We start from the raw sequence: 13,802 nt of genomic DNA, 5'->3' as shown, positions 1-13,802 counted from the left end.
GATCCAGGATAAAATGATCAGTCTCTGAGAGTCTCTAATAATCTCTTACAGTCACTTAACCAGCTTCTCGTAATTTTTTAAAATAAAAATAAGAGATGAATGGACAAATTAATTAATACCAATTAAAAAAGAATTAAATGTAGTATAACAATTTTATCACGAAATGAGTTTTTTTATTCTTTCTATCTATTCATGATTCACACAATTGCTTGGGAAATAACATTGGAATTCAGCATTAGCTACAATAACCTGATACAAATAGTTACTACTTGAATACCTTTACACTTGGATGTTACAAACAATGAAAAGGTGAATATAACAGCTAAGAATAGTACTATGAACAAAGCTCTCTATGGTCTCTATCTCCAAAACTCTGGAACCTATCTCGCTTGATGAATTATCACAGCAATATCAACAATCATTAATGGAATAAATAGAATCGTGCATGAACAAATATGCCCATCATTAGCATCTCTTAGAGTTTAGATCAATGTGATTGTTTAAATCGTAGGAAGTTACACTTCAAATTTGAAGTGTGTTGAAACAACACATCTAAATAGTATTCAATGGTAAATTGCTATACAAAAACTATAGAGTCTTGTAGTCATTTTGAAAAATTTTTGGAGTAAGTTAAAATTTACGCAGGGAATAAAATTTACCCTGCATGATAATAAAATTTACCTTACAACGAAGTAATGTTTATTTTTCTACTTCATGAAAATTCTTTTCTTTTATGTAACACATAAACGTGTTGACTATAAATTGTTACACGCCCTGAAGTATGGATAAAACAACTACAAGACTTTTACAGTTTGTTTATGGTAGTTAATATTGAACACATTGTGACCCACTTTAATTTACAACGTAAGGCAAATTTTACCATCTTGAGGAGTAAATTTAATTCGACATCCAGAGTACCTTAAATGGCTAAGTATTTTTACTTAAAGTAGGGTCCACAATAAAACATTAAACATAACACTTTAGGTATATGGAATAAACTTTGGTTCCGTAATTTGGAGATTTTACGTGTTATGTCAGAGAAAATAGACCTGCATAGAAGTTCAATGCTGTGTTCTGTTTAGAGATCACTCCAGGCCACCCCAATCGTGTTAAACTCCTACCTGGCTCCATAAGAACCCATAATAAATTTTTGGAACACATCGGCCCATTTAAAATAAACTTCTATTCACGTCTCTCTTCTCTGGTTATGTCAATTCCTAAGTTTAAAGTTTAATGTGCTCATAATGACTGCTCCTTAATTTTTTTTGGGAAAATATAAATGTTTGTCCTTTAAGTAAAAATTACCTTACCTTGCAACGTAATTATAGCACACTTTACAAAAATAGTAAAAGTTACTGTGCAGGATAGTAAGAATTACATTACAAGATAGGGATTTCTACGAAGTGGAAGAATAAATTATACTTTCAGGGTAAATTTTATTTGTTCTGTACAACATACTACGACTAGGTATGCACGGCAAGGTAAGGTTCTTTCCATCTATAGAGGGGTAATAAGGGGTTTAGTATTGAATACCTGTATTGATATTTATTGTAATACACCTCAATTTACAGTGTTATAGTGTGAAAATTACCTCATCATGGCCATTTTCAGCATCGAAAGCAATATTAGGAACAATACTACTCCTAGGTGAACGTTGTCTGTCCATTTCGTTGCTGTTAGTGGTATTTTGAGACAAAGAGATTGGCCTGTCAGTGGCAACAGAGGCCCTTCGCACTCTTGTGGTTGCCCCAGGCACACTCCCAGACTGAGGCGAACTAGCGACGCTCCGCGACGCCCGTCTGCGTCGGGACGACGTACTCCTCAGAAGCATTACGGCATCGTTTTCACCCTGCAATTCAAACACAAATACCATAACGTATTAATAAGTATCAAATAAAAGATATCAAAAATTGCTTTCAAAATAATTATGTTCAGAATAAAACAATCGTAATGAAAAGGAAAATGATTAAGGAATTTTGCAAGTGTGAACTTATTAAATTTCATGTCTTTTAAATGACCGTTAAAAAAATCTCGTGAATTATTAGATAAAATATTTCATGAGTCATATTTAAAGATGTTTATTCACTAACTTGAGTTTTAATATCATGACTTCATAAAAGTAAGAGGTCACTACTTTCTTCTCAAACAGTACTTTATTCAATAAAATTTATCTTATGGAAACTCTATTCAACAATTTCAAATTATAAAGTCACCCAGTAAAAGATTCACATACGTTATATAAGCTCCACATTGTCATATGAAGTTTGCGTAATAATATCCATGTAAATTTTAAACGTTTCCAACACAAGTATGCTTTATATTTATTACTAAAAATTGCATAAATCTTTTTGTACCGGGTAGAATTAAAAGAACTGAAAATAGATATAAATATAAAAAAGTATTCGCAATTGTTGTGTATATACAGGCTAAAAGTAATTAAAAGTTCATTTTTTGTTTAATGAAGCTGTTCTTCAATATCTTTTTGATATTCATCACGTTGATACACTATGAACGTCAATCTTTTAAAATTCCATTTTTTTGTTACTCTGTGAAGTCGTTCCATTTTTTTTTGTTTTTTTCAATTTATTTGGAATTTTTTGTTTCAAGTTATCATTATCGCTTTCGAAACTTTAAAAATCGTTATCATCTCGATGCAGGTGCTAGTTGATATTTACATAAAGATAATATTCAGTATATTCAGTATTTTTGAATAGAATAAAAAATTAAAGTATTGAAATAATGAAGTACATGCATGATGTTTATTCAACATTTTAAAACGATCTTTAAAGTAATGACTCTTTGATTTATATCAATTAAAATTTATTGAATTTATCTTATTCAAAATGTCTCTGTTTAAACTTCGTATTCTTTTATTCAATTTATATTGCAGAAAAATATGTTAACGTTTGAAGTTGACTTTTTTGAAATTAATATTTCTTTCCATTGAAATACAAAAATAAAATCATATTATAAACTTCCAGCTTTTTTGTTTGATGATATGTAGTCATTTAAGAATTTTTTAGTTTCCCAGGGAGTTCCCAGTCTGTGCTTTGGTCAAAGGAATTAGGAAGAGCAGTTTTTACTTGCGGACTACTGACCCAACTTGATGAGAGATCATTTCTCTGGTAATCATTATATTACTTATAATTACTTTTTTTTGGGCTAAGATATCTTTTGGATGCTCAATCATTTAAATTGTGCTAAAAACTATATTTTGAAATGTTAGTATATTAATGAACTTTGATACACCAGGCGGAGCTAAGTATTTAATTCTTTCTTGAAAAATTGGTGAGACAAAAAATATCATATCTGTCATCATGTTATCCAAGTGCTAATTGGTTGTTGGAAATGATGGATGCTAAGACTGTTTTGGTTTGGGGAAAAAAATCATTTTGTATATTAACATGGGATACGATGCTGGGCACATTTTCACCCTGTTGGTTTACAAAATTATTAATCTAAGTTGAATATTGAGAATCATTGGAGTTTTGACAAAGATTAACAATATCTAGTGGCTATAGTTACTTGTTACACACTTGGAAATGCGTTAAAAGTGACTACAATGTTAATCAAATGGGTGACGTCATATTTAACACACTTATCTGCATTAAAATAATGCATTTTGGAAAATTGAGATTTACAATGTAGTAAAAATAATACGACTGTTGAATGTTTTACAGTTAAAAATTCCAAATGCAAAAGCTAATGCCAATTGATAAAATGAAAAACTTTTTAAGAACACACATTTTGTGAAGAAACTTGATTTTAATATTTGGTATACCGAGATCTATAATCTATACATTATCACTCTACTTTCCGTATAAAAAAATTTCGTTTTCGAAAGGTTCCCTGAATGTTCCCCAGTGGGAAAGTTCCCCTCGTGAGACTATAGGGAATGTTTGGGGAACAAAATTTTTTTTTTGTTTTTTTTGAAAATTAAAGCAAGTTTCCGTTTTACCCCATTTTAAAAGTGAAATAATTGATTTTTCATATGTTTGACCTGATTCCGCATTTCTAGGCATTGAGACGAAGAGAATGAGTGGTCAAATTTGAAAATCGGACAACTTTTATTTTTCAACCCCAAAAAATGGCAAGTGGTACCCCTTTCCATTTTTTTGGCCAAAAAATAAAAGTACTCCGATTTTGATGATCGAGGGCTCATTCTCTTTGTCTTGATGCGTAGAAATGCGGAATCAAGGCACAGCCCAAAAAGATTCACTCTAACACCTTTTAAAACGAGTAAAACTAGGTACACATTAAAAATCATCATCCCCTTGACTTTAAATCCCTATAACTCATGAACGGACAGTCCGATTACATTTTTTATGGACGTTTTTAAAACTTTAGAATCTGAGCTAAATATATATATTCATAAAAACTGTTCAAAAAATTTATTTCAGCCTCAAAATCGCTAAAATATAAAAAAAGTCACATTTTTTGGGAGTTTGCCAAGTATTTGGGCAATTTTGAGGGTGAAATAAATTTTTTAAAGGTTTTTTATGGATATATATCTTCAGCTTAAATTCTGAAGTTTCCAAACACCTCTTAAAAATCATCGTCTGATAACTTTTCTACGAGTTATGAAGATCCAAAGTCGAAGGGTAGAAGATTTTTTGACCCTTACTTCGACTTTGGACCTCTCTAACTCCTATACGAGTCATCTAATAATGATCGTAAGAAGGTACGGGTTATGTAAAAAATTCATCCTTTTTTGATCAGACAGTAAAAAGTGTTTGAGGATACAGTCATGTCTATTTTGTTATCACTTTCTGTAAGCTATTCAAGAGTACTTTAAATCGATAAAACCTATAGGTATTGAGTATACCCAATATATATACTTGTAAGCATTACAGGTATTCTATAAGAATAAATACATAAGCTGGAGATTATTTTGTTATTTATTATTTTTCAGCTTAGTTCTGATAAAAACATAAATAAAAAGCAGCTTTTTTACTTGATTTATTGATTTTCAATTGGCATTTTAATGAGTAATAGATAGAATAAATCGTTTTTCATCATAATTTGAATTTATTTAATTTTTTTTTTATTTATTGAATAAGTATAGTTATATTTAAATAATAAAATTGGAAATGACACCCAAGAAATCTTATTGCTACCAATTTTCCAAATTTATTTTACTACCTAACTATAAAAAAGCTCTCAAAAAGACATCTTTTGGATTTAGATAACAAAATATTCAAATACTAGTTGATATTTTTAAAGTCGTCTTGTAGACACCCAAAAAGATGTTAATTTTTGTGTAAAATTTTGTTCAAATAATGTTCAAAAGAAAGCCAACAAATTTTTTAGACATCCCAGACTTTATTGTATTTATCTAAATATTAATCCCTATAGGAGATATATCAATAACTTTTTGATGAATTTTTGAAAAACCAATTGTAAACTTCAAAAAAAACATCATATAGGAATGAAAAAGTTTTTTTTCTAGTTGGGTACATATCAATTTCATGCTATTGATTTACACTTTAGTTTGTCTTCACGAAGTTATATTAAAAAAAGTCAATTTTCCATACTCGAATTTCCAATTTTGATGTTCAAATTTTATGAGTAATTAGAAAATGATTCTAACAAATAATTTTAGTCAAGAAAACCATATTTAGCTTTTGTGATTTTCGAAAAAAGAAAATAGAGGAAGGTGGGGGTAAAGTGGAACACCAAGAAAAAACGTATTAATCATTACATCAACAAATGTTAATAATTTTTAATGCATTAATAAATGAAAAAATTGATAAAGGAAAAGTGCAATAGGTATTTTTAAACTTATTTTAATAAATTGGTACATTTTCTCAAACATTTCACTTTGCCCCTCCGTTCCACTTTACTTTCCCTTCCCCTACGACAATTTTAATATTCTAAAATTTTGTAAATCTTTTTTATCCTTCTCTTCTCCTCCTTCATATCAGGCATCTTTCAAAAATATTACAAAGTCGACAAAAAAATGTTATCCTTGAGTAATAATTTTAAAACACTCATTTTTTACCAAAAATGTTTCTCGCACTTATGTCGATTATCGTTAAAAAAAAATGATGCAACGAGAATTCCAACATAATTTAACTTCAAAATTGGTATATAGTAAGCAGAGTTGATTTGTCGCCAAGTTTGTAAATCTAACTTTCAACGAACACTATACGATTATTGGAGACCAAGCAAATTGTGCTTTGTTATCACGAGCATTGTGTTAATTTATACATACTCCCGTTGGTATTGTTACTTCTCACAGATTCCCAAAGGTTCTAACAACATGCTGGAAAGGATTTTATGACATGTAACTCGATTTGTTATAGATTCATGAAATTCTTGGATTAAACTCTCATATTCATCTTGATTCATTGTTGAAAACAAAAATATTTTATTACACGAGAATTCCATCTTTCACTTGATAACTTAACAGATGTGTTAATGAGATTAATTAAATTACTCTATCAAACAATACGAAAGTTTCCACTCAATCGCATTTCAATTGTGCAGTATGTATGCTATGTGAATTAAATATATTACATTTCAAAGTCATTATTTTAATTCCATGTTTTGAAAACATGTGATTCTATAAGATAATTTATAACCTATGTTTATTAAACATTGAAAATTGTTAAATAATAATGAATTAATAGCTGAAAAAACAATTTAAATTAATATAACTAAAAGTTTATTAAAATGACAGCAAAGATTTTAAAAATCAAGAAAGACATCTGATGTGCTTTAGTCTCAGTTTTAAAATAATACCAACAAATAAATTAAATATTGCTAACAACAAATTTAGTCGTTTGTCAATCAACCTATAGATAAAAAAATATCATTGTTTTACAATATATAATCATAAAATGCTTTTATAAATAAACAGTACATTTTATGTTTAAGGAAGAAAAGTAGAGCAACTTAAACCTCAAAAAAAAAAGCTAACAGGAAGAGTGGTGACAGCGAAGTTCAAGATAGTTTTATCTTTTTATTTAGAACTGAATACTTTTTTCCACTATACATAGACACGAAAGAAATGATTGAGTAAAAATTACTCTGCAAGTGAAAGTAGCCTCGATACTCAGTACAAGCAGAAAAATGTATAGAATAGTAAAAATTTTTCTTTGGTAGGACAAATTTTATTATCACATGGGGTAAAATTCAATCTGATATACTACTCAGAAAGGGTAAAATTTTCCCTGAAAGATATTATGATGTGTCTTACCACTTTGTGACTGGGGATCTAAGAAAATACAGTCTCCAGTAGAAAAATTATTTATGGATATTAAATCATTATTTCATTACTAATCGAGGTAAACACCTGAAAAAAAATTGATCTAAATCGCAGGTGGCTCTTTATCGAAACTATATCTAAATCACTATTTTGAGTAATGTTTACCCTAGATTGATAAGCAAAAAGCGTCATTATAAACTTTTTTAAAATAAATTAGTATATTTTCTCTAGCGTTTCACTTTGTCCCTGTATTCCATCTTATCTTCTTTTCCCCTACCTGTCCTGAGTCAAAATATAACACCTAAATTTATTCTTTTCATTCTATTCCTATTTTTTCTATCTTAGATTCAACCTTTTTATCCTAATATTATTCTGTTTTATTTTTTAAGTCGATAAAAATTAGGATATAGACAGAACAACCTGATTTCAACTTCATAAATTTATTTGTTTATATCTAGTAATAATAGAATAAGGTCACCATTTATATAAATTGATTAATTTTTCAATAATTTCATTTATTAACAATTAAAACTGCTACAAATAATTAATGAAATGTTCTTTCAAATATGAACATAGTAAATATTATAATAGCTTCCATTATAGCCAGACTTTTTGTAATAATACATAAAATTTTAATACTTATAATAATAATGCTAATGGACAGCCTAATAAGAGTTAAAATAAAATAAATAATTATGAATAATAATGTTTTTATTGAAATTAAATAACTCAAATCACAAATAAAATTAGATTGAAAGCAGGAAAAATATGAAATAAAAGTAGGATGAAGCAAAGATAAAAGAAAAATAGAATGATTATGAGTTTTGGATAAAATTGAAAAATTTGCTTCCTACGGAAACGCTGATATGTTGTGTATTCAGGATTTTTTCATCTGAAGTCAAATCTTAAGGAAGAATAGTCTAAGAATAAAAACAGGTTGAAAATAGGTGTTATATTTTGGCTCGGGTAAATTCGGAATACAGCTAAAATGTAGTTTTTTTCTTCCTTAATGAATAGTATACTATCCGAAAACCTACTTGCCTTTGTTGTATTATAAAACGAATGATTAAAGATTTTTTATCAGTAATATGATTTGTTAAAAAAAGAAAATCTATTTTTGCCATATAATAAGCAAGCTTGAAATGACTAGTCGTTTTCAAAGTTGTAATAAATCTTATTCAGTTCTGCGAAATCCTTCTACGAGTGTAGATAAATCACATCCAATCCATAATAAATTAGTCAATAACCATTGAGTTTTGACGATTTTCATGAATAAAAAAAAATAGGTGCACTCGACATCAATCATCTAAAGGGTATCTAAAATCAACGCAAAAATATGGATGCTTACAAGTATCGATATCATATCACGCATCCCTTCTTGCAATAAATGATCAGTGCTATCTATACATGGATAACTTTTTCCTCACTTTTATTTATGTGCTTGATTGACAGCGATCAGAAACTATTTATGCATCGCGTGAAATTGATATAAATATCAAATGTTAGACGGATGATCATTTTTTATTAGAAGCATTTATTCTGCATAACAGTTATTATTAAAGTCTTCTGACCTATATGTTAGACATTTATGCTACAAAGGAAAACTTTTTTCATCAAATATTAAAATTTATAGATTCTATTTTTTTTTGTAAATAAGTATTTACGATATTGAATAAATAATTAAATGATCGTTTACCAGTCTACCAACTCTATTAAAGACCTGACGAAGTCTAGTTACTAATTCTGATGTGAACAACTTGGAATTGGAAAAATAGCTACTATTTGTTTACGTTATCATTAATACTTGGAAAAATTTTAACAATTCAAAACTGCTTCCATCATGATAATTATTTTTATTTACCTTGAAAAATATATATACATTGCATTTATTTATTTTCTATCTTTAAACAATTTTTTTAAATAAAAATTGATCAAAAATAAGTATTGATTCTGAAACATGGCCACTCAGCACGTGATTCTATTTTTCTAACATTATTTTCAGCAAATGTCTAGATGACGAGACCATCGGTGGGAGGTGGGGAAAGAAGGTGATGATGACCTTGAACAAAGCTAAAAAAATGTTTAAAATTGGGGAAAGGGAAATGGAAGCACCAGTAGTTGTTTTCTTATTGATGTTTTTTTCGGATTCTATCTAATCTGCATTTCAAACTGACAGACGGTCACTTATAGTCTAGTAGAAACAGTAACAGTCAGATACAACTTTCTACCTAAGTAGACCTCATTCACAACTCTGACATTTTATTGAATTTCTGAAACTCCGAAACACCTGAATCTTGTCACGTCTCTTTTTTACAAAAATTCAGATAACTTTTTTACGATAATAAAATAATGTTATTATTTTTAATAGATAATCTTTTGTTTATATAAGTTTTTCCATGGTAGAATGCTCAGAATGCTGATGAAAATATGAAAAGTCTGATATGTCTGGTATAAAAATAAACTTTCGTGAAACATCTTGTCACGATTTTAGAATACTTTTAAGAACACTCATTCATATTGATTTTTATATAAAAGATTATATTATAAAAAATTATTCAATAAAAATAAAAATGATTTATAGCTATTGTTAAATTAAAAATTATTTTCCATGATTGAAAAATTCCATTTTCAAGATGATACAGCATTATATTCATTTTACTTTATAAAAGTAAACCCGGATGTAAAATATTAATGTATTTATCAGACAAGACCTTTTCACTAACTACATTGACGGCAATAGAGGGTTAATATGCCTATATTTGATTTTTTGGAATATTTTGTTGATCATCATTCGATTGCTGATTTTTCGTTACAATACCTATAGACCTTCGTTAAATTTACAATTAAATTTTATTGTTAGTATCTTTTGAATCAAATGTAATTGCAACACTGTATTTTGAAGTGTGTTGCAGTAAACACACATAAACGTGTTTAATGTTGAATGCCATCAACAAACTACAGAAGTCTTGTTTGTTTATGGCATTTAACATCAAACATGTTTATAGTGTTCACTGTAATTGATTTCTCTTTGATTTACAATGTAACGCCTGCATGTTATTATCGTTCGAAGATATTAAATGTAAATAAAACGAAGCTGAAATTTAGGATAAAAGAATTACTATGTGTTTTTGAATAAAAAATATATTTAAATACTCACAATTAATGGAATAATTATTTTGAAGAAATATGGCTATATCAGGTAATTGTTTCCTTCACTGTACTTTATCTTAAAAAAAACTATGCCTTATCTAAGTAGACAAAAATTTTTTGAGGATGATTAAATAATAAAAAATAATTTAATTATGAAGATTCATTCACAAAATAATTTGAAACAAATATTCAGAGATTTTAAATAAATATTCCAAACTACATAAATGAATGGCAACCATTGCTTATTAATTTTATATTTTGTATATTTTTTATTTTTATTCAACTAAAACAAAGTAATAAATTTTTATCAATTTTTTGAGGTAGCGAATTTCCTAACTTTACCCCATATGAAATTCACTCGCAACAAAATAGTAATGGCTCAGTTTGCTACACGAGTTATAATCGTCTAGTTGGAAGATGCAAACAAAGTGGAACGCAGTCAATTTTTTACACCAACACAGTCGAAGGAATTTCGTACATTGAAGTTAATTTTAAATTTTACTTTTCATTAAAATTGACTCAGTTCAAGTCTGGTATAAATGTCAATCCTTTGAAATAGAACAAGAAAAAAAAACATTGAATTCAAATAAAATATTTTGGCAATTGGAAAATTTATTGTCAACTCATATAAAATGACCGAACACTAAATTTAATTTAACTTTCCGATTTTATATTTTGTAAATGAAAATTCACTTTCAGTTAACAAGAACGTAAAAGGTATTATTTTCATTTCAGTTTATGTTTAAAATAAAAATAATCCAGTCTATAGAAGTATTATCTCGTTTGCACACTAAAATGCAGTAAGTAAATGAATACTTGAATAGATCTCTCATTATAAATGAAATATACTGCGTACATTTTATTACGTAGATCAATATCATAATATGTGTATAAAATTCTTCACATGAAAAATCAAGTTTTACTTCATTTTTCACATAATGACTAATGGAAGTTAATAAAAAAAAAAATGAGAACAAAAACTAAAATTAAATAGAATAAACAATTCATAGATATAAAAAAAAATACCCAAAGATCTTAATGAATTTAAATAATTTATTTTCGAGTGCATTCTCTAACAATAAATAGATAAAAGCTCTCTTTTCATCAAAGCGTTTCTTTAAAAAAATTTTGTTTCAGGCCAAAAACTTTTTTCCAACGTCGAGCTTTCACAAGCTCCAATATTCGTTACACAACAATTACTTTAGAATACGTTTGCAAAAAAACATCACCACAAGAAGATAAATTTGCAAGTACACAAAGTATGTGAATCGTAAAACAATTTTTTTTATATTTAAAACTGTCAGAAGAACGTGTTTTTGACCTCTATAAATTCATTAATTTTTAATTATATATTCTTTCATACATAATTCTTGTCTTGATATTATTTATTCTTTACTAATATTGAAGATATATATATATATATACTTTTTGTTATCTATCGATCGTAACGATTGTTAATTTAATTGAATTCATTTGTATTCACATGCATCGTGACGCTATTAATATTGATACCGAGAGAAAAAATTCCCTTTTTCCCACCGTTAACTGATAAATATCTCAGGGCATTGAATAATTACTACGTATCAACCTACTGCAATTGTTTATTATCCACAGACACATGGAAACGCATATATTGTTCTATTCATTTCTTCATAGACAAACAAATTTTAATGTCAGTTATCAAATAGACAAATTATAATTAAAAATAACGTGAGCTTTTCCAATACAATTTATCAATTCGCCATTTTTTTTTTTTTTCATTTTTAAACGACAGAAATAAAATTTTTCTTTCTGACAAACCACAAATCACTCGACAAAAAATTATTCATACAATGTTTTTAAATTCTTCTTTCAACATTTACAGTTATAATGAGCTCATTGCAATAAAGACAGCGTCCTAGTTGGATCAAAAAGCATTTCAAGTCGACGAAAGTTCAACACAAGGAAAGGAAAATTAAAGAAAGTGGAATTTATGTTTCAATGTTTACAATTTTTGTTTAGCTTAAAGAAACTTTCACAAGATATTTTTCTTCTTGATTGAAAGAATATTAAAAATAATTAGTTTCCCGTTAATGATTTTATATTTAATGTCGTTGTAAGATAGATTAAATAAAAAAAATTATAATAACAATAATAACTGAATTTAAAACGAATAATTAAAGCTCAAAAACTTACCCTAAGTTAGGGATTGTAAAATTTGCACATTTTGCACAAAAAATTTTCGTTGGCCCGCCAAACCAGCTCTTAGAATTATTTAATTAATAAATAAAGCAAAACTTTAAAGCACAGCACAAACTTAATTTACACTAATTTCTAATATTTTTTATAAACAAATATCTATATTATACAATATTCACCAATTCACCATAATATTTTGCAATATCAATAATTTACATATAATTTTATTATATATTTCATTTATTCCATTCAGTCAATTTTATATTAATTAATAAAGCGATATTAGTTAATTTTTATACAATAGATGTATAGAATTTTAAATATCGTTAAATATTTTTACATTTATTTAGATTATAATTTAATGAATATACAGTTTTAAATTGAATTTGAGATAATTTGAAAAAGACGAGGACTTGGGGATTTGACAAGTATCTGGATAGGAGTAGAAATGTTCAGACGCGGGCTCTTGTTCGCCAAAGGTGGACTGGCAGAGCGCGGGAGTTGTTGTACTACTCCACTCGCCAGCCCCGTCGTTACTAAGCGTGTCAAATAGGTAAGGGAGTCGGCGTCAGCGCACAGATTTTCTCCGCTTTCGCGTTTCTATCCCACAATCGTGACTTTACTCCTCACCAATCGGTTCTTCATATAAATACACTTTTTATTCAACGTTGAATTAAAAATTTAACTCGTCTGTTACACACTTTTCAAATTATCATTATAACTTTATTTATTTGCATAAATTTATTTCATTTTTTTCCTGCCCCTTTAAGGATGTAAGAGGGTTGATTTTTTCACGGTAGGATTTTTGAAATTGCGATATTCGATTCATTTTTTGTGATAAAAAATTTTATGAAAATTTCAGCACAATTGTGCCGCTAGGTTTCGAGAACTGTTAATTTGAAATTCATTTTTTTACACAGGCTCTTATAGAGAAAACTGTATTAACACTTAATAGGTAAATGCAAATTTAGCAAGATATCACGTGATCTCCATAAGAGCCTGTGCAAAAAAATTAATTGCAAATTAATACTTCTCGAAACCTAGCGGCACAATTGTGCTGAAATTTTCATAAAATTTTTTATTATAAAAAATGAATCGAATATCGAAATTTCAAAAAATTCTACCGTGAAATAAATTAACGCTCTTACCTCCTTAGTACAAATATTCATTCTAATCTTTTACTGTAGATTTTTAACATAATAAAAAAGGTTAAAAAATGTTTCAATCATACTTCGTTTAAGAACATCATTAACTATGGCATTGT

General features: G+C 27.9%; 1 protein-coding gene across 1 annotated transcript in view; it reads right to left on the bottom strand.

The window, feature by feature from the left end:
• The window catches only part of LOC118067660 (serine/arginine repetitive matrix protein 5-like), a 34,898-nt gene extending 22,226 nt beyond the window's left edge, over positions 1-12,672 (bottom strand). Inside the window, exons 1-2 of the mRNA XM_035084514.1 lie at positions 12,536-12,672; positions 1,592-1,849 (exon numbers count right to left, since the gene is read on the bottom strand). Coding sequence (XP_034940405.1) covers positions 1,592-1,831 — 240 coding nt within the window. The 5' untranslated portion in view covers positions 1,832-1,849; positions 12,536-12,672. The remainder of the gene's footprint in view (positions 1-1,591; positions 1,850-12,535) is intronic.
• Between the last annotated feature and the right edge of the window lie 1,130 nt (positions 12,673-13,802).

This window comes from Chelonus insularis, unplaced genomic scaffold, assembly GCF_013357705.1.
Source record: "Chelonus insularis isolate UGA/USDA-ARS -01 unplaced genomic scaffold, ASM1335770v1 contig_395_pilon, whole genome shotgun sequence".
NCBI classification, from domain to species: domain Eukaryota; kingdom Metazoa; phylum Arthropoda; class Insecta; order Hymenoptera; family Braconidae; genus Chelonus; species Chelonus insularis.
This window is presented reverse-complemented; position numbering and strand designations above follow the sequence as displayed.